At 36.0% G+C, this 22,071-nt stretch overlaps 1 protein-coding gene across 2 annotated transcripts in view; it reads left to right on the forward strand.

Annotated features, from left to right (window-relative positions):
- Window positions 1-22,071, forward strand: part of PTPN1 (protein tyrosine phosphatase non-receptor type 1) — a 73,914-nt gene that overhangs the window by 38,766 nt on the left and 13,077 nt on the right. For both annotated transcript variants that reach the window (XM_069072407.1, XM_069072408.1), the window contains exons 2-4: window positions 5,667-5,757; window positions 9,443-9,543; window positions 14,964-15,062. In XM_069072407.1, coding sequence (XP_068928508.1) covers window positions 5,667-5,757; window positions 9,443-9,543; window positions 14,964-15,062 — 291 coding nt within the window. The remainder of the gene's footprint in view (window positions 1-5,666; window positions 5,758-9,442; window positions 9,544-14,963; window positions 15,063-22,071) is intronic.

Genomic DNA, 22,071 nt, shown 5'->3' on the forward strand with positions numbered 1-22,071 from the left:
AAGATAGGGTTTGGGGTTTTGTTTTGTTTTTCACTTAAGTTCATATACTCCCAATTTATCCAAGTACTCCTGGGTGAAGGGGGGAGGTCTGTGGACCCAAGTTTAATATTAGGTCTAAATTAACTTATTTATTTTTAAGATCCATCAGATTCCATACAAGTTAGCAAATAGCTTGTTACCAAAATGTTAAGAAGAAAAGCAGTGGGAGAAACCAAACCTAATATGTTCTCTTTAGTTTGCCTGGATCCTACTATGGAAAACTACTTTGGAACCCCTGTTTTATTACATACTTTAGAACTATTAATATCTTATATCAGAAATATATATTGTTTCTTTTAGATGTGTGATATAAAAGCTTTTATTATTGGGAAGGAGGAAAGTTAACAGATGTGTGAATTACATGTTACCAAAACTTTTTAGAGAAATATGGCTCAATTTTGTAATAAATTATTAGGAAAAAAAAAAGAATTTTGGTAGAGGAATTTTTTACATGCTACCTTTCAGAAATACATCTATAACATTTGAGTAGATATACATTTGTGTAATGATAAAGACTATCCGAACTGGAAGGACCTGTAGAGATCTATGGTTCAGGCCCCTTTTGCTTTTACAAATAAGGAGATGGAGACCCTGAGAAGTTATGTGACTTGTTAACCAGTCACTTAGTAAATGTCAAAGTTGCAATGTACTTACCTCCATGCTAGTTTGGATAGCTTTCAGAGAAGTATCTTACCATCCAGGCATAATATCTTTTTTTTTTTTTTTTGGTCTTTAGATAATTTTTATTAATTTGTTTGTTTACTTTTAGTTTTACAAGATTAATTCCACAATTCCTTGAGTTTTCACATTTTGTCTCCCTCCCTCCTCTCTCCCCCATGGTGGCATACAGTCAAGTATAGGATCTGTAAATACTTGCACATTAGACATTAGTCGGGTTATAAAGACGGATTGTATCAGATGGAATGAAAAATGGTAAAGAGGACATAAAACCAAACAAGAAAAGGAAAAAGATCAGGTAGTTTGCTTCAATCTGGATATAAACTCAGTTCTTTCTAGTTCTTTCTCTGGATGTAGACATTTCTCTCCATTATGAGTCTTTTGGGATTGACTTATATCACTGTATTGCTGAGAAGAGTCCAGTCTATCAAAGTTGGTCATCACACATACGTTGTGTCTGTAATTGTGTACCAATTTCTCCTGGTTCTACTCTTCTCACTTACCATCAGTTAGTATAAGCCTCTCAAGGTAAATATGAAGTCCATCTGCTCCTTGTTTCTTATACCACAATAGTATTCCATAATATGCATATTCCACAACTTGTTTAGCCATTCCCCAATTGATGGGCACCCCCTTAATTTCCCATTCTTTGCCACCACAAAAAGAGCTGCTACAAATATTTTTATACATATGGGTCTATCTCCCACTTCTGTGATTTCTTTGGGATATAACCCTAGGAGTGGTATTGCTGGGTCAAAGGGTATGAAATTGTTTATAGCCCTTTGGGCATAATTCCAGATTGCTCTCCAGAATGGTTGGATCAGTTCACAACTGCACCAGCAATGTATTAGTGTTCCAATTTTTCCACATCCTCTCCAGCATTTGTCATTTTCCTTTTTGTCATCTTAGCCAATCTGATTGGTGAGATGGGGTACCTCAGAGTTGTTTTGATTTGCATTTCTCTAATCAATAGTGATTTAGAGCATTTCTTTATGTGCTTATAGATATTTTTAATTTCTTTCTCTGAAAACTGCCTGTTCATATCCTTTGACCATTTATCAATTGGGGAATAGGCATAATATCTTAATATTCCACTGGATTTTAGAATGGGTTGACACAGAGAATAGATTTACACTAAAACTAAGAAATTTTTGGAGCTGCTATACAGTAGACATGAAGATTTTACCAGACTCAGTTGTTCTTTCTACATACCACATTCCCACCTGCCCCCCCCCCCAAAAAAAAAAACAGCAATGACAAGGAATCAGAAGTTTGAAATGTTAGGCTTTCTTTATCACTTAATTATATTTGGGTACATTTGAATGATAGATAATAAATTACAAAGATTAGTTCGCTCCAGTGCTCTTATATTTTGTGTCAGCAGAATTCTTTAATTGAATTAGCATCTTTGTAATCATTGCAAATCCATCTGTTATCTTCTCTTTATTTTTTTAATCCACTATTTAAAATTTTTCCCTGTTGTGATGAGCTACTGCTTGGACCTCCTAATTTGTACACTAAGGTTTCTTCTTCAGCAAACTCTTATTGAGCTTCATTTATGAGTCCTTAATTTTATTTAGACTTTTATCAGATAGGTTTTTGTCTCTTTCACAGCAAAATTATAATTTGAGGTCAGCTTATTTCTGAGACAAGAAAAAAATTAAGCATAAACATAGTTGGGATCATTTTTCCCATTTAGTAGTTATAAAGTATTTTTATATTTTAAGCAGTCATAAAACTCAAAGGACAACAATTTAAGAAAAATTTATTAAATGACATATACAGTACACTGCTGAGAATATAAGCCTCAAAGAGTTTATAGGGGAGTAGAGAGGGATTGATGACCATAGAGTAAATTATAATGCAAGTTAAAAATATATTGAAGAAGGAGATCTAAACAGCATAGTATAGCATATTTCAGGATCTCTTATGGTAGGAAACATAAGAAAGGAGATAGAATGCAAATTGGACTATTAATAGATTGTCTCTATTATAGCATATGTAAATTTAGAATGTCATATAGTTCTACTGTTTGCTTTTCTTGTTTTGTTTCTGAAACCTTTAGCAAGAGTAGAAAGTAGAAACTTTTAAAAACAATAAGGAAACATGGAAAAGTAAGAATTCTGGTTTTGTTTTAGTACCCCTTTTTAAAATTTTTAAATGTGCCACATTTGCCTGCAAGATTACATAGTATTGAGTTACAGATTAATAATCCTAAAACTTTTCAGGATTTTTTTTTCCATTGAAGGGAGGTAGAGGTGTGGTGGAAGTAAAGAGTTGTTTTTCACAGTTTAACTTTTATCTCAACATTTCTTTGTTTTCATTTTCTTGGTTCAGTCCTAGACCAATAACCATATGTTCTCAGCATGAAGTTGAAGTCTTTCTAACTTGAATAATTAGACTTCACTATACTATCCTCTTAATAGAGAAATGATGTACTCAAGACTCAGAATAAGATATACGTCTTTAGACAGCAAATGTGGACATTTATTTTGCTTGACTGTATGCACTTTTGTTACATGGGTGTTTTTCTTTTTTCCCATTTGGAGAGGAATAGAAGAACAAAAGGGAGGAAAGGGATAAGTTTAGTGTCTCTCATTCCCACCCCCCCAAAAAAAGAGTAAAGGGTCTCTGGGGCATCTTTTTTTAAAAAGCACAGAAGAGAAGGAAGGTCTGAAAGAATCACAGAGCTTGAAGGTGTTGTATTTATTCTATTTTAAAAGATAAGCAAGCTGTATATAATAGAGATCTGCAGTTTTGTGCACAATCCTTTTTCTGTATGGAAATGCACATTTTATTTGGTGTTTGTTAAGTTCAAAATAAACATGAATTTTAAAAAAATTAGATTTTACCTCCAAACATATATACATATATATATATATATTTTGTTATAGAAATAATTTCAGGAAAGAAATATGAATGTGTGGATATTTGTTTCTGTGTTCAAAATCTGAGAGATTATACATTGTAAAATTAAAGTCTCAGAACCAATAGATGTTTGCATATATTGGTAGCATGACAACCTTGTATTCATATGTACAAATTTCTTGTATACATGCACATAGATACAACAATAGCATACATTTTAATTTCCTTGTCCCTTTATAATAAAGTGCATAAAGATAAAAGTACCAATTTGATGACATTTTGAAATTGTCATATTTTATAAGACTTTGAAATTCCTTACATTCTAAATGTGTGTTTATGGTAAACTATATTGACAAGCTGAAAGTTCTTTAGTCTTAATAATAAAAATGGGGGCAGCCAGGTAGCACAGTGAGTAAGAGCACCAGCCCCAAAGTCAGGATGACCTGGGATCAAATTCGGGCTCAGACACTTAGCACCCACCCAAAAACACCTGGCCGTGTAACCTTGAGCAATTTACTTAACTCCAATTGCTTAGGGGCGGCCAGGTGGCACAGTGAGTAAGAGCACCGGCCCCAGTGTCAGGATGACCTGGGGATCGAATCTGGGCTCAGATACTTAGCACCACACCCGGAAATAAATGGCCGTGTAACCTTGAGCAAGTTACGTAACCCCAATTGCTTTAAAAAACAACAACAATAATAATAATAATGAGTGGAAAATTATTTTCTGATTATGTCATTACTTATGAAATTTATATGATCCTATAACGGCTGGTTTTAGATGCCCTTGGTTACTTCTAGCTCTACTTTTCTGTAATTCTCTGAAGTGACAGTTATACACCTATAAAAGCATTTTTTCCTAAATCTGTCAGTTCAGTTCTATAAACATTTATTAAGTGCCTTTTATGCCTAAGACAATATCACGGTCATCATGATTATTTTTTCTCAAATATTGTGACAACCATTTCAAAAAACACAATAATGACTTCATCACAAATCATTCTCTGCTATTTCTCATAGCACTACCTAGATTTTTCCTTTTCCCTCATCACACTCCCTTGCATTGTACTTATTTGCCTACCTGTCTTTATGTCTGTTAGATTTTCACTTCCTTGAAAAGAAGTTCTGTCATATCTATCTTTTTATCTGCAGCACTTTATACAAGGCTTTGCCTGTAGTTTGTTGAATTTAATTGAATTTAGGTCTTCATTTGCAAACGATCATTCTAATGGCTTAGCTACACTAATAATCTCTTTGTATGAAGAATATGCTCCATCTGAGAGCAGATATAGCCACCATCCTGCCAACCATTGCTGTTAATCTCTGTGCTTATCATGTTAGCATCAGAGATGGCTTTTGTTTTACAAATTATTTTTCCAAATAGGATTATGTCTAACATTATTGGTTTTTAAGACTTAAATTTTCCATTCTTTCTAGCTCTTCCCTTTTTGGATTCTTATAGTCCCTCATGTAAATAATACATATATTCTATAACATCACCATGCTAATTTTTTTGTTATTATACTCGTTTGTAATTTATCATCTTGTTTTTAAGTTATTAAATTGTTTTAGGGGCAATTCATCATAAACATCCAGAAAACGTTTTTTTGCCTTAGTGTCTTATATTTTTATGCCCAAGTAGAGTAAGTAAAAAGCAGGGTAGGCAAAGAAACTATGTATGTACTGACAATTCTTTACAAAGATTTGACAGTTTTATTAATCCATAAAGGTCTTCTTTTCTCTGTACAATTCAGGACCTCTTTACCATCTATTTAGAGAGAGTGTTTGATTGTTGAGGTTTTCTTGCATACACCTTGTAAAGAATGGTGTAGTGGATAGATAGCTGACCTCCAAGTCAGCAAGATGTTGTTTTAAGTCCTGACTGTCACATACTGGCCTGTGGCCCTGAGCCACTCACTTAACTTCTCCACGCTCCAGGCAACTCAAAGATTATAAATTGCAGAGGAGGTGCTGACCTACATGGATAGAGAGACTAAATTATTTAGTATGCTCTGTGTGTGTGTGTGTGAAACTCGTGTAATGCCAGAGATTTCAAACACTATTGTTTGTTCTTTTTTGTAGGATATTAGACATGAAGCCAGTGACTTTCCCTGTAAAGTGGCCAAACTTCCTAAAAACAAAAATCGAAACAGGTACAGAGATGTCAGTCCCTGTAAGTATTCATTTGTCTCACTGCTTTATATTTTTTTGAGTTTTTTCTTCTGTAAATATTGGATAGAGAAGGTATCAAACATTGTAGACATCCGCCACATATTTATCTATTAACATCCATCTTTTATATAATAGTAACAATACTAAGAATAGCTAGTATTTATATCATGCTTTAAGGTTTTCCGAGCACTTTACAAATATTATCTCATTTTATCCTCATAGCAACCCTGAGAGGTAGGTGCTATTTTTATTTCCAATTTACAGATGAAGAAATTGAGTCTTAAAAGGTTAAATAATTTTCCCAGGGTCACCAAGCTAGTAAGTATCTGAACCTGAATTTGAACTTAGGTATTCCTGAATCTGGGTTCAGTGATCTACTCACTTCACTAGCAATTGCCATATATTTGTTTGCATGTAGTAGCAGCAATATAAATAAGTTGTTGGGGGGTGGCTAGGTGGCGGAGTGAATAGAGCACTGGCCCTGGAGTCAGGAGGACCTGAGTTCAAATCTGACCTTAGACACTTAACATTTACTAGCCATGTGACCTTGGGCAATTCACTTAACCCCAATTGCCCCTCCCCTCCACACCCCCAAATAGAAAAAAGTTATTGTGTAGTAGCTCATTTCTAGCTGGGGAACAAACTAATCCACGTAAGTAAATAGTGAAGACAACTAAACCTTAAATTAAATACTTTAATAAAAACTTTATTTTCAATTTTGATGAAAATTTCACAGCATATTTGTTACCTCACCAATTTTAGTTCTATTGTTTCTGTTTTATCCTCAATATGAGAACAGGGAAAGAGGAAGTATTAGAATTACCAGGTACCAAGTTTTCTTTTTGAAAAAATTTACTCACATCTGTAATCCGTTTTTGCTGCACCCAGATAATTTGTTCTGTGCAACTTAATTAATTTTAATAAATTAGCAAATTTTTTTTCTTTGTGAATATTCTTTCCACAGCATTAGTCTATAAGGTCATTATCCTGTGGTTAACCTCATGAGAAGTCTTTCAGAACTTAACTAAAGCAAAAGACATACTTAGTCGCTTGACCATTTGGTAAGACTTGCAAGAGCCTGCACTTCACAGGTACAGCCTTCAAGAACCAAGTGTCAAGAGAGATAACTAGATAAAATAATTAACAACTTTAGCCGAGTTGAAGAATATAAAATAAACCCACGTAAGTCATCAGCATTTTTATATATTACCAACGAAACCCAGCAGCAAAGCTAGAAAAAGAAATTCCATTTAAAATAACTGCAGACAGTTGGGAATCTACCAGCCAAGACAAACCATATGAATACAATTACAAAACATTTTTAACACAAAGTCAGATATAAACAATTAGGAAAATTTTAATTACTCATGGGTAGCCAATATAATAAAAATGACAGTTCTACCTAAATTAATTTACTTATTCAGTGCCATACCAGACTACCAAAAATTATTTATAGAGCTAGAAAAAAATTATGTAATTCATCCAGAACAAAAGGTCAAAAATATCAAGGGAATCAGTGAAAAAAAATGAAGGTGGATTAGCTGTACCAGCTCTCCAACTATTACAAAGCAATAATCATCAAAATAGTCTGGTACTGACTAAGAAATAGAGAATTAGATCCTTAGGATATTTTAGATACACAATATGTAGTAGAAGACTAAGACCATAGTAACCTAGTATTTGATAAATGCAAAGATCCAAGATTTTGGGACAAGAACTCATTATTTGACAAAGACTGCTGAGAAAACTGGAAAGCAGTTTTGCAGAAATTAGGTATAAAACAATATCTCACACCATAAACCAAGACAAAAGTGAAAATGGGTACATGACTTAGACATAAAGGGTGATGACACAAGCAAATTAGGGGAGAATGGAATGTCTTACCTGTCAGATCTGTGGGAAAGGGAAGAATTTATGACCAGACAAGATAGAGAAAATATTACACAATGTAAAATGGATAATTTGATTACATTAAATTAAAAAGGGTTTTTTGCACAAATATAACCAATGCAGCCAAGATTAGAAGGAAAGCAGAAAACTGGGAAAGAATGTTTATAGCAAGTTTCTCTGAAAGAGGCCTCATAGCTTAAATATAAAGAGAACTGAGTCAAATTTATAAGAATATGTCATTCCCCAATTAATAAATGGTCAAAGGATCTCAACAGGTGGTTTTCAAACAAAAACTTATGTCCATATGCATATATGTGCACACAGTGGGGGGGTGTCTGCATATACATATGTACATACAAATATACATATATATATATATACACACAAACACATATATATAATGTGTCAATACATATATGCTAGTACCTAGTCAGAAATCTGAGTCTGCTTCACTCTATGCCTAAGCTTCTCCTTGACAGGAGATGGGACATTTAGGGAGACCAAAATTGTCTCTTTCATATCATCTTGAGGGCAATTTGATGGATTACTTGGGGCACATACTTAGATACTTTGGAAAATCAGTTTTATTGCTTGAGGTTTATTTGTCTAAATCACTGTTAAGATCACAATAAAAAAGAAAATAAATTTTAAAAAATAAAGAAATCAAGGGTCACCCTCATAGCTTGTTGAGCATCAGAGGAGAAGTAAATGGGTTGTATAAATGGTAGTGCAGGCCTACCTTTCAGTACTATAGCAAATCTTTAAGACTTTAGGAAAGTAGTTGGATATTTTATTGCCTTCTTTTCTGCCACTGATTCATATTTGCAAAATGTTCAGTGTTAGAACACAGTAGAAAATTACCACAAGGTTTTAGATTTCACTATGCTGTATTCTGAATTTGAGAAGAATGTTGGTTAGTGCTTCACAGTTGTATTCTGTTCAGTTTCCTCTCCATCTTATTAATGTACATGCTATGTATCATACAGTTTGACATAGATAACCGTTCACATATGAAGTAATCTTTTAAAATTGTCACTCAGACTTTTTTTGTCTCCATGACCTTTGTTTCCCCTCCCAGACTCCCTCCTATTTTCCAAGTCAGGCATTACTTCCCTCTCTCAAAAATAATAATTCACATGTCAGTAGTGCTTTAAGGTTTATAAAAACCTTTTCCTCTTAACAACCTCAAGGGGGTAGGGAGCTTAAGTATTGACTTTTTATCTTTCAGGTGAGGAAGCTAAAATTCAGAGGTATAGAGTTAGAAAATAAGAGAGCCTAGATTCACATCCAAGTCAGCTGACGAGTCCAGTCTGTTATTTTACATTGAATACAGTTCATGTCACAGAACCACTGTCATCGAAGAACTAGTAATAAGTACATGGTTTCATTCTCCTTTGCCTACTAGCAGATCTCAAACATTGAAAGGAGGAGAGTTAATCAGGGTTAGAAGAAGGCCATTCATCTAACTGAGTTTACCACAGCTCCTGAAAAAGAGTACCAGGGAGCTAGAAGGGGCCCTGTAGGTCTCTAGGCCTTCCTTCATTTTACCATTGAGGAAATAGGTCCAGAGAGGTAGGTTACTTGATCAAGATCGTGCAAACAGTAAGTGACAAAGCCAGCATTTTAACGCAAGGCCTTTGATTCCACATCTAGGATCTTTCCCCTACACCATTTTGTGTCCAGATTCTCTGCCTAGTAGATATCTAATGAATGTTTAGTAAAGTATTTTATATATACACGTTACTTATGTATTTTAACTCTTGAAATAACTTTCTTGTGTTGTGATTGCTTTACAGTTGACCATAGTCGAATTAAGCTACACCACGAAGATAATGATTATATAAATGCTAGTTTGATAAAGATGGAAGAGGCCCAAAGAAGCTATATTCTCACTCAGGTAATAAATGAAAGCATATTAGAAAAATAATTGTCCATTTGTTTGGGTTTCTTTTACTTCCCTTGTTTTCTTTAGCCATTCTGGGCCTGAATTTCAGCATCAGTAAAATTATGGAATTGAACTAGATGATTCCTAAGGTTATTTCTAGTTCTGCTGTACCATGATTCTTAGTGTTAGAATATGATGCTTAGGGGCATCCACGTGACAGGGGTTAGAGCCCAGGAATTTGAGTCAGAAAGACTTCCTGAGTTCAAAATTGGCCTCAGACATTTATTACCTGTGTGACCTTGGGCAAGTCACTTAATCTTTGTCTGTCTCAGTTGTAAGGAAAAAATGAGGTATTTGTAAAGCATTATTAGCACAGTACCTTGCACGTAGTACGTGCTTAATAGATTTTTGTTAAAATTTTTTAAATGATGTTAATGAAAACATCATTAATTTTTTTTCTGACTGGAAGTCACCTTATGTTTCACTTCAGTTTGGGGTTTTTAGACATTTATTAAAAATAATTAATTTCCTGGGTAATTAGTACCTCTTTATGGAAGAGATTATTGAAATGAGCAAAGCAGGATTGCAGTAGCTCAAAGGAAATGTGAGATGCTCAAATTTAGAGACATCCCCACTCTGAGTATTTATATGAACTATTTGTGCCAGCCCTATGTAGAGCCTTCCACACTCAGATGGGTCTGATTAGCCACAATCAGACACACTGTACCTTGACCCCAGCAGAGTGATATCATTTTGGTCCTCTTTGAAAACAAAGGACAACAACCAACTAGCTTGTAGACAAAACCGTAAAACTGAGTAAAATTTTACTATACACGTAGTTGTCTTAAGGGACAATTAACATAAGAATTTATTTATTACAAAACAGTACAGCCTTGTGATTTTGTTGAAGAGTTAACTGAGACCCAGAAAAGAAAAATGATTTGGCTAAAGTAACAAAGTTAATAGTGGGACTGGATAGAGCTTTGTCCCCTAAGTCCAGCATTCTTTGTAATATACCATTCTTTCTCACTTTGTTTTATTCTCCTGTAAAGTTGCTGTAGACTGAAATTTTTGCCCTTTTAACTAAATTACATTTTTCATTCTGAAGTCCTTGATTTAATTTAGCAATCTCATTAAACAAGTATTTTTAAAAAGGTATATACTACCTAGACTCTATTTGTCTGAGAGCTCACATTCTTAAAGAGGGAAAATCATATATAGGATGTCCCAAAAATCTTAGTGCAGTTTTAAGCTACTAAAGTTTAAAGGAATATTATTTAAGTAGCAGTGTAAAGGATGGATTCAGGAGATTGGATGGAAGGTGGGAAAACAGCTTAGGAAACAAAATTATTATAAATAGTGGGATGAGGACTAGTGGGTGTGGAAGGAAGAGGAGAAGTATAAGAGATATTATAGAAGTATTCTTAACAGGACTTTGCAGTTGATAGATTCTTTTCTCTTTCTCATGCTGCCACATTTCACTGGGGATTTTGAGATTATGAGCCTGAGTGGCAAGGTGGTACAATTAACACAAAGATGAGAGGGGGGAAGGAGGCAATAAATTCAGTTTTAGCTGTTTCACGTACCAGTGAGACACCTTGGTAGAGAGATCCAGAAGCATATTCCTTCCTTCAAGGCCACCTAAGATGCTATGTCCTCTGTAACCCTGACCACCTTTACCTCAGCTGAAATATTGGAACTCAAATTTTAAGGAGAGTTTGAAAGTAGATTTAGAGGTCATCTACAATAGAAATAATTAAAACCATGAGAGTAAGATGATCAAGAGAGAGTATTTAGAAAAGAAGGAAAACTGAAATCAGCCCTGGTTTCCCCATGTTAAAGAGGAAGAAGTAACAAAGGAAACAGGTGGCAATGTCCATACAAGTTAAAGGAGAGTCATGAAAGTGCTTTTTACAATAAAAGCTAAGGGGAAATGGTATCAGGTACCTTAAGATATCTTAAGTTAACTTAAGGTATCTTGACTCAGTAGCCAAGTTTCACCTGCTGAACAGACAAGTTGAGGAAGTGACTACAGAAAAGTCTATGCCATGTAATATTATATATTATGAGCATCTCTTTTGGAGTTTTTCCCCTTAGTATACTGTTTAAGTTCAGTGTGGTAGGAATTATGCCTCAGCTTTGTATCTTCCTCATTATCTAGCACATTACTCTGTTTGTACAGTAGTCACTTAATACATTTTTTTAATTAATAATGCTTATGTATCTTTGTGAATTAGTCCCTTCTGAATACTTTCTATGTAGTCTTAGTATAAAGATAACTGGTAATTTCTCTGTCCCTTCTCAAATTTCTCTTAACACTTTACCTGGACCTTTTCTCACTCTTGGATACTTAACCCAACTCTCCCTTGTATTATAATTATTTGAATTTTTCTCCTCTGGCCTCTCCTTCCACTAGAATCTCTCCTCTTGATTAACAGATTTTCCTTCATTCTAGATACCTTCATAGAACCTCACAGAATTTGAGAATTGGAAGGAATCTTAGTGGTCATTTAGTCCACATATGTAAGGAATACCTACTAAAATTTGCCCAACCTTCTTAAACTCTTTCCCTCATGCAAACTGTATTTTCTGTCTAGAAGATGATTCACACTTAGCCACTAGCTCTAGTGTTGATTCCTCCCCTTTCATATCCACAGAGACCTGTCCCTATAGAAATTGATATATTTTCCCTTTGCTAGCATCTCTTTGCAGTCTTCTCCTCCTCTCCTTTCAGGTTCACTCTATCACTTTTCATCATTCTATCCATATCTTTTATTGCTGTAATCTGCTGACTTCCAGGTTATTCCCCCTCTGTCACAGAGATCAGTACTTGGCTCAGTTATCTTCTACCAAATGAGATAACATGTATAGAGCACTATATAAATGCTAACTGTCATCATCATTATTATTACTCACTAACCCCTGATCTCACCCTTGAGAATTTCAGAATTCACCTTCATATTCTCTTAACACCCACAGATTCTTAGTTACTCAAACTCCAACTTCTGTGACATGCATTTTTATTCCACATGAGCCATCCACGGAGTGGTCATATCTTAAATTTCATTACCATTCAAACTGTACTACCTCCTACAACCTGAAATTCCCCTCTTTCAGAAAATCTCCTTTTCTGTTATCTCCTGCCTCACTCATCTTAACCTGTTTTTTATATCCATCATAACCTTTAGTTCCTCCATTCTTCTGTGCTCTGGCCTCATCCTCTTTCCTTCAAAGTGCTGCTTCACCTGATAACAACTAGTTCAAATATGCATGTTCACCTTTGAATCCCTTCCTCCTTTGTCCTTCCTACTTCATCTCTGTCATTTCTTACTCATGGACCATGACCACCATCTCCCTTCATCACTTCTATGCCTGTGCTGCTGAATGCCACTTGAGGTCACACAAATACATGCATATAATTGAACACAGCTGGGTCCAGTATGATATAATGTTCTCATTTCATCTGGGCCCTCATTGTTGCATTGTAGTTCTTTTTTTCATCCTTGATTGACAAGCTATCACATGCTTGTAGCAACTATTTGAAATCTCGGTCTTCAGGCTCCTAGTACCATCCGCACTCCTCTCTGTCTCTCAGAAGATAACATTGTCTCATACCCCCACCTAAGAATACACTACATCTTTACTCTTCTCTTTTTTGCCTTTAGTCTCTGAAGAAGAGGTGGCCCTTTCTTTGTCAGGGCTAACCCTTCTAACTGTGACTTTGATCTCATCCCTGTCCCTTGAGAACTCCTTATTTACTGACTCATTATTGAACCTTAAACATGCCAACTGTTCCCTTATCCCTTTTAAACTTTTAATCAGCTCTGCCATCCTCTCAAGCAGTTGTCCTGTAGCTGTCTTCCCTTTAATTGTTGAACTCTTAGAAAGAATTGCCTGAATTTACTGCCTCCATTTTCCTCATTGCCTGTTCACTTCTCAGTCTCTTGCAATCTAACTTCACTCCACTGATCTCTTACATCTTAAGTGCAGTTAGTCTTAGAATCCTTAGGATAGAAAATAGATGCCATTTCTGAAAACTGACCATTAGGGAACACCCACCATGAGAGAACAAGCAGAAGAAATGAGCAGTCGGAGGAAAGAGGAAACAGGATGGTATAAAGATGGTTATAAAGCCAAGGGAAGAGAGTTTGAAGAATTTGTTGGTCAGTAGTGTCAAATGCAAGGGAAAACTGCAAGAGAACAAAAAAGGAGAAAATGCAATTCAATTTGGCATTAAGGAGGTCATTAATATTCAGTAAAGTAACTTCAATAGAATAATAGGGATGCAGACATCAGATTGAAGAATTTATGAAGGAGAGTAGGTAGAAAAAAATGGGTTTTGGATATAACATTCTAATATATTATAATAAACTCCTCTTAATGGGTTGGAGGCTGTCTTGGGTCCAAAGCCAAGTCTCAGAGTACAGAAAAGTGTGGTGATTACTTCAGCTCTATGCTTCATAGGGGTTCTGTACTGCTCTAGGCACCAATTGGCTGTAATTGCATAACTACTTGGGGTAGCTAGTAGAGAAGGACCTAGAGTTTCCAGCTAGAATTCAAAAAGGGCATGAAGCTTATTACTCACCCTCCCTACTTTTCCATCATTACCAGAGCAATTGGCATGAGATTAGCTGCTTGTGGACAATAACCCTGTTTTCTCCTCTTTCCCTGCTATCCTGAAATCTACCTTTACCCCTTTTAACATGGTAAAGGTTCCATATTACTCTTTTGTTATCTCCTCTTCAAATTGGTTTTTTCTCTGCAACACATCTGTCATTTTATATTTGTATCCTCAATATAATCCTCAGTAAGGCAGCTATGTGGTATAATGGATAAGCAAGACCTGATTTCAAATCTAGCCACAGATGCTTCCTGTTCCTAGCTGGGCAGGTCACTTTAACCGGCTTGCCTCAGTTTCCTCTACTGTAAAATGGGGATAATACTAGCACCTATCTCCCAGTGTTGTGAGGACCAAATGAGAAGATATTTGTAAAGGGCTATGTAAATGCTAGCTTTTATTATCATCATCAATACTTGGCACATAGTAGATAATAAATGCTGGTGGCTTGTAGAGGCCTTATATATGGGCTTGGTTTCACTGATCAAGATTACCTATTTTTATTACATTTCATCTGTGTAAAAATACCAAGAGCCCTACCACCCCCACACTATCCTGATCCCCGTACACCTTCAGGGATGGTCCTGTTGAACACAGTTACCAGCTGGTATTTACAAACAGTAAATCAAAAGAAATGTTTTCTCTATATTAATAAAATTAGAAATAGAATTATAGATACTGGATTCTGGGGGCAAATTTGTCTGTCTCTGGATAGTGCTATATCAAAATCATTGAGAAAAGTGTCTCATTTTTAAATAACAGTTATTAATTTTCAAAGATGAAATTAAATTTTCAAGTCTGTATCTTTACACAGGGCCCTCTGCCTAACACATGTGGTCACTTTTGGGAGATGGTTTGGGAACAGAAAAGCCGGGGAGTTGTCATGCTTAACAGAGTGATGGAAAAGGGATCAGTAAGTATGAATTTCACTTCTCTTCTGAAATAGACATGCATACATAGCAAACTTTTTAAATCTTTGTGCTCAGTCGATTAATTCTGAAACACTCGTGTGTGTGTACATAGGCATACACACATATAAAATATATGTATGTATACATAATGTACATAATAAACTGAGTTATAAAATAGTACAGAAATGTAGTACCTGGCTTTTAAAATATAATCCAGGCTTCCTTTTCAGAATGATCAGGGTGTATGTTTGTCATTAAAAAAGTGTTTGCTGATATCAGTGTGCAGAAGCTTAGAAAGGTGGAAAACTAGTTGAAGTCTAACGATTACTTCTTGTCTAAACCCAACACCTATTTGTATTCTGAAGGTAACATTTTAAATATTATTATTAGTTATGAACAATGAGTCTTTTCACTTATATTTTATATAGAAATTTCATCCCCTTCCATCTTTTCTAGCAGATTGTCATCCTTACTCTTATCCCTATTCTTTCACTAATCTTCAATCTCTCCCTATCTAGTGGCTCCTTCCCTACCACCTTTAAACAAGACCACGTCTCTCATTCTTAAACCTGTTACTAGCATCACTTATAGCCATTGTCCTATATCTTGCTTCCCTTTCTTGCTAAACTAGTTAAGAAAATAATCTATACTAGCTGCCTCCACTTTCTTTCCTCCCACTTAGTTCTAAACCTTCTGCGATATTGCCTTTGACCTCATCATTCAACTTAAACTTCTCTCCAGAATTGCCTGTGACCTCTTAACTGACAAATCTCATGGCCTTTTCTCAGTCCTCATCCTTCTTGACTTCTTTGAAGTCTTTGACACTGTCAATCGTCTTTTTCTTCTGCATATTCTCTTCTCTCTGTGTTTTTGTCACAGTGTTGTCTTTTTTTCTGACTGCTCCTTCTCAGTTTCTCTTTGTATACTCATAAAGATCATGTCACTAAATGGAGTGTCCCCCAAAGTTTTATCCCAGGCCGTCTTTCCCCTCTGTACTGTCCCACTTGATCTCAACTTAAATAGATTCAATGAGTTCTATGCAGATGATTTCTGGATCTGTATGTCCCGACCCAGTCTCTTTGCTGAGCTCAGTCTCATATCACTTTTTTGATATCTCAAACTAGATAGGCCATACACAGTTCCAACTCAGCATGTTCAAAACAGAACTCATTGTCTTCCTTAGAAAGCCTTCCCGCTTTTGAACTTGCCCATCGCTCTCAAGGCACCGCTGTCTGCTCTGGTCACCCAGATGCGCAGCCTCAGTGTCACCTTTGACTCCGTACTCTTGCTCATCCAACAGATCCCAGTCTCTTGCCAGATCTCATCATTTCTTTCCCTGTCACAAGTTTAGGACCTCTCTGCCTTTTCCCTGGACAAATTGTGATATTCTTCTGATGGTTTCCCTGTGGTGATCTTCCCAAAGTGCAGGTCTGACCATGTGACTCCACTACTTAAGAAACTTCACTGGCTCTCTATTACCATCTTCTTCCAACATTAAATCATCTGTTTAGCATTTAGAATTCTTCCTAACCTGACCCTTATGCCTTTCCAGTCTTCTTCAACTTATTCCCATTTATCTTTAATTCCACATATCCTGTAATCTGGAGACAGACCTTCTTATTGTCCCTCAAGTATGTCATTCCATCTCTTATCTCCCTGACTTTGCATTGGTTGTCCCCCAATGTCTAGCATACTCTCTTCTCTCATCTCCACTTCTTAGTGTCTCTTTCTTCCTTCAAGACCAAACTCAAATCCCACTTTCTACTACTGCCTTTCTAGGTCCCTGCCACTGCTGATGCCTTTCCTTCTGAGATTATTTTCCTTCTACTCTATATCTTGAATGTACCTATGTATTTACACATTATCTTTCCCTGCACATTGTGAGCTCCTTGAGGCCAGAAACTACTTTTGCCCTTTTTTGTATCCCAGCACACACCACAATACCTGCTTCATAAAAAACAAATACTTGTTGGCTGACTAATAATTTTGTAAAATTATTTGGAGTTCCAAGTTAGAATTTTTGGAGATGAACGATACAGTACAGAACAGAATGGTGTAGTAGGTAATCTAGTCAAAACAGTTTGTAAGTGATATTTCACTCATCACCGTTCCTTTGTAAAATAAAGAACAAAATCATTCATAAAACCATAAATACATTATGCTATACATTTTAGCAAAGTAGAGTGAAATAAGATATATATTGGCAGGTGTGAATCTTAAGTTACTTTTTTTGGTTTATTATTTAAAAATAAGGTTGTAGTCTAGATTTACTGCTCTGGTTCTGTCTCTCACTTTCATTACTTCATATGTAAGTCTTTATTTCCATGTATCATATTTATCATTTTCATAATCTTTAATGGCTTATTATGGTAACATACCTTAATTTATTCAGTCATTCCCTAATTATTGGATATATAATTTGTTTTCAGTATTTTGATCTGCAGTTTGTTCTTTCCATGCATTTCAATGAAATGGTCTTGGTTTACATCCTGACTGGATAGGGTTAAAGTTAAATAGTATCTGGATCAATCTTCAGGTTCTCTGCTATCTACAGTTCTCTTACTTGAGAGCCCAAAAACCCAAGATGAGCTGAGCTAGAGAGCTGCAAAGACTAATGGAATCACCGTGGCTCAAGGACTAAGGAGACAGTGCCCAAATGCATTTTCTCATGCAATCATTTACTTGAGACCCCAGTTTTTCTTTGAAATGTTGGCCCTATGGACTTAACAATTCAGTCAGCAACATCCTGCTGTGGTGATAACAGTGGTAATAGTATCTTAAATATGACCTTTAGAAGAAAGGAATACTGAAATACTAGAGCAATGGGAAAAAAAGTACCCCAGAAGAAATTTAAATAGTAGAAATTTTAACACTGACAATAGATAACAGCAAAATACCAAACACTTCTAAGAAGTATGCCTATTTTGATAATGTATGTTTTTAATCTTTGTTTCTGTTCACCTTTTAAAATATTTATTTGTTGAATAATATTTGTTTTTGTTTTTTTGCTTGAACAGTTGTTGATCCTTGAAAGAATTCCTTCTGTCAAGAAATTTTACTCTGTGCCTTAAGTTTTATTTTATTTTTCAAGCCCCAAAACAGAAGAGGGGAAAATCAGAAATTTCAAATGTGATATAACTACTTTGAGTTAAAAGCCCCTATTCTGCTTTTTGATCAAGACAGAAAAATATTAAGTCTTTAAGATGTACTTCTAGCTATTGCTTTGAAACAATCAGTAATAGCAAGCTCAGATCAAGACTAATTAAAATCTTATGAATTTAAGAAAAATTTAATATGGAAATATTTCAGTTTGCCAGTTGTCCTCTTGGATTTTAACTAAAATAATTTAAAATTCTTAGATATGTTGGATTACCCATCTCCTGCTGAAGATTCGAGTAGAATGTTTGCTACTATATGGTAAAAATCTGTAAACAAACTGTTTAGCAATTGGAGAATGACTGAACAAATTATGTTATATGATAGGATATCACAATGCCATACTTAAGAAGAATTCATGAAAACATGGGAAAATACATGAACTGATGAGAAACGGAGAAAGCAGAACCAAGAGAAAATATATAATTACTACAGCAATGTAAATGAAGCCAACAAAATTCAGGGCAAGGAGAATGGACGATGTTGGTTCTACATTATTTTTTTTTTAACATACTTTGTTTCTGTCAAACAGTGAAATAGGAAAATGGAGAGTGAAGTATAGTCAGTCAAAATCATGCCATTAGTTGATTTTGCTTAACTGTTTTTATGAAAAGATACTATAAAGAGGAAGCTGTTTTAAAAGTGACAATAATTTTATCAATAAAGAAGCATTACAAAAATATTTACCACAATGTATCTTTCATTGTGTTTTCCTAAAAAATATTCCCAGAAGCAGTAATGCAGCAGAAATTGTACAAGTGCGCCCCCAAACCCCCACACACCCTTTCCTTCTTGGTTGCTACCTTTATGATACAAATTTGCTTTGATAATATGGCAGTAGTCATCAGTGTTTATGCATAGCAATCTACTGTATTGTTTTTCGTTTGAGATGATTGTATAAACTCAGTTCAGTATTTAAAAGTCTTGTGCCATATTGGTTCCCCTTCATATCTCTTTCGGTTCAGTGTTTGCACCAATTCTATATTCAAATGGCTGGATAGAACAGTTATGTAAGCGAGAAGTTTCAGTGTTTAATCTGCTTAGCCTTTTTAATAAATGATGATGACCTAGCTAGTAAAAAACAGACCTAGGTCTTCAGATTCTGTGTCCAGTGACCTTTTATTCCACATCACAGCTGCCTCCCTGTGCTAGCAATAATAAGCAGTGAAGATAATAAAATATGATATACTTTGAGTTAAAAAATGATTTCACAGCTTTGAGAAGTTGGTAGTTCAGCTCTTGTAATCCTGGTTTTACAGATAAGAAAACTGAAGCCCAGAAAAGTTGTTACTTGTCCATAGTCAAATGAATATCCATATTTTTTCCCACTATAATAGCTATGGTGCCTTAGGTGCAGCTTCATTTATATCTTATCCACATAATCTCTGCTCAAAGTTCAATCAGTATATAGTTTCCATTTAATTCATTTTTATTTTCTGGGGGTTTTTTTCCTTGGAAAATAACACGATGTCTTCCTTTTTGTGGTTTGCCAGCTTGCTTATTATTCTTTCAGAACTTTAAGATGACTGAAAAACTGTTCTATAAAGATTATCATGAGTAGTTCAGCAGGTGTCACCTCACTTTGATGGCCCTTTCATTCTTCTTTAGCTCTCTGTGGCCTCTGAGGCTGTGGGTCACTCTCTCCTCCTTGATTCTGTCTTCTCGGGATGCCGGTCTCTTCTGGCTCTCACTGCCCCTTCCTTCTCTGTGCTCTTTGAGGTGACGCCCTCCAATCGTGGGTGTCCCTCAGGGCTCTGTCCTGGACCTTCTCTTCTGTAGTGCTTCTCGCTGCGATCTTATCAGCACCCATGGATAACCATCTCTACGCTGATAATTGTCAAAGCTGTGCATCCTGCTGCAGTCTCTGTCTCTCTGGCACCCTCGAGTCTCACAACTCCAACTGCCTTTCTATGTTAAAATTGTATCTTGTTCTGCTTCCCCTAACAGCCCCCGCTTCTAGTCACTTTATAAGTAACCAGTTTAAAGTGGCAATAGCAGGATGGAAGATTGCAAAGGGGAGCCTAGGAGTCACATACAAACTGGCCTAAAGATCAAAGGAACAAAATTTACAGATTGTATATTAACCAAAAATTACATCCTGGAAACATTTGCTAAATCGGGGGAAGCCATCTAGGCTTTGTTGTCAGGATCTTTTGGTCCTGTGATGTGTAAATCTCAGACAACGTCCAGCTGTCAGCAGTAAAGACCAGCAGATCCCCAATGGTGCTGATCATTTTGATACGATGTGGACATGTTAACAACAGCTCTTCCTCTGGGGTTCATTCCATCCATGTATATAATCTTTATGTTATAAAGGGGATTCCTTTATGTATGGGTTGCATTTGATGGCCACTGTGGTTCCTTCCAACACTCTCTTCCAATCTCCCCATTACTGTCCAGGGCACTGCCATCCTCCTGATCACCCAGACTGACAACCTTGGTATCATCCTTGGTTCTTCACTCACAGTCACCCCACATATCAGTTCTCAAACTTCATCATTTCTACCTTCACAACATCTCAAACAGGGCCACTTCTCTTCACTCACACTAGTACAATTCCTCATCACCTCTCACCTCACTGTTGTAACAGCCTTCTCAGTTGGTCTCCGTCATCCAACCTATCCTCCATCCAGCTTCCAAAGTGATTTTCCTAAAGTGCAAAATCATTCCCCATTGTCTGGAAGAGAAAATGAAGATTCATTACCCTAATACCAAAGGGTCTCTGCATATCAGTTTAGAGAATTTATATTCTCTAGTATCAACTGAGCCTTCATTGCTGCTTCACAAAACTTTTTTTTTTTTTTAAAGCAGTAGGGGTTAAGTAACTTGCTCAAGGTTACACGGCCAGGTGTTTCTGGGTGGGTGCTAAGTGTCTGAGCCCAGGATTCAATCTCCAGGTCTTCTCGACACTGGAGCCGGTGCCTTCACAAAACTTTTATCTTCCTTTGTTGATTCTCAACACTATTCCCTTCTGGGGTTATTTCAAATTTTCCCTTGTTTCCTCAAGCTCCCAATACTTCTCTTCCCTTTTATTATTCTCAGCACATGTCCTTATCTTCTACTTTACTGAGCAAATTGAGACCATCTCCTATGAATACCCTCTTCTGCTGTGCTTTATATCATCTCTGAAGAAAAGTTGGTCCTTTTTGCCTAGGCTATAACCCATGTCCGTCTCTTGATCCCATCCCCTTCTATTTCTTCCAGAAGCTTGATCACAATGATCATTCCTTCTGTGATCTTCAATCTGCCCTCATATATTAACTCTTCCTCCACCCCTCAAAACATGCTGAGTTTTAATCTTCACGTGACTGCCATTCCTTCAAGTCTTTCATCTTAAATCTCACTTCCTTTTCACTGTTAAATTCCTAGATTGAATTATCTGTATTTGCTTCCTTCACTTCCTTGCCACCTAATAATCACTTCTCAACCCTTTTCCAATCTGGCTTCTGGCTCCACCACATAACTAAAACTGATCTCTCCAAGGTTACCAGTTATTTCTTAAATATTAAAATCCAAACCTTCTCTCAGACCTTATTCTCCCCAACCCCTCTGCTCTTTTTTTATTTTTTTTGAATGCTATCAACGACTCTGTCTTTCTGGATATTCTCTTCTTTCTCAGCTAACGTGACTCTGTTAAGAACATCATCCATCCAGTTGTCATGGGTATTCCCCAAGGCCCTGTACTGAACCTGCTTTTCTTCTCTTTCTACTTAATAATACCATCAGCTTCCATGGATTCAAAGTATCATCAAAACACAACTGACTCATTTATTTATTTATTTATATCCCTCATCTCACTGGTGAGTTCTAGTCACACATTGCTAATTCCCAGCTATAAATCTCTTGAATGTCTTG

This window comes from Petaurus breviceps, unplaced genomic scaffold (genome assembly GCF_028583685.1).
Source record: "Petaurus breviceps papuanus isolate PSGF00001 unplaced genomic scaffold, PetGlider_PUasm1.0 90847, whole genome shotgun sequence".
Classification (NCBI taxonomy): domain Eukaryota; kingdom Metazoa; phylum Chordata; class Mammalia; order Diprotodontia; family Petauridae; genus Petaurus; species Petaurus breviceps.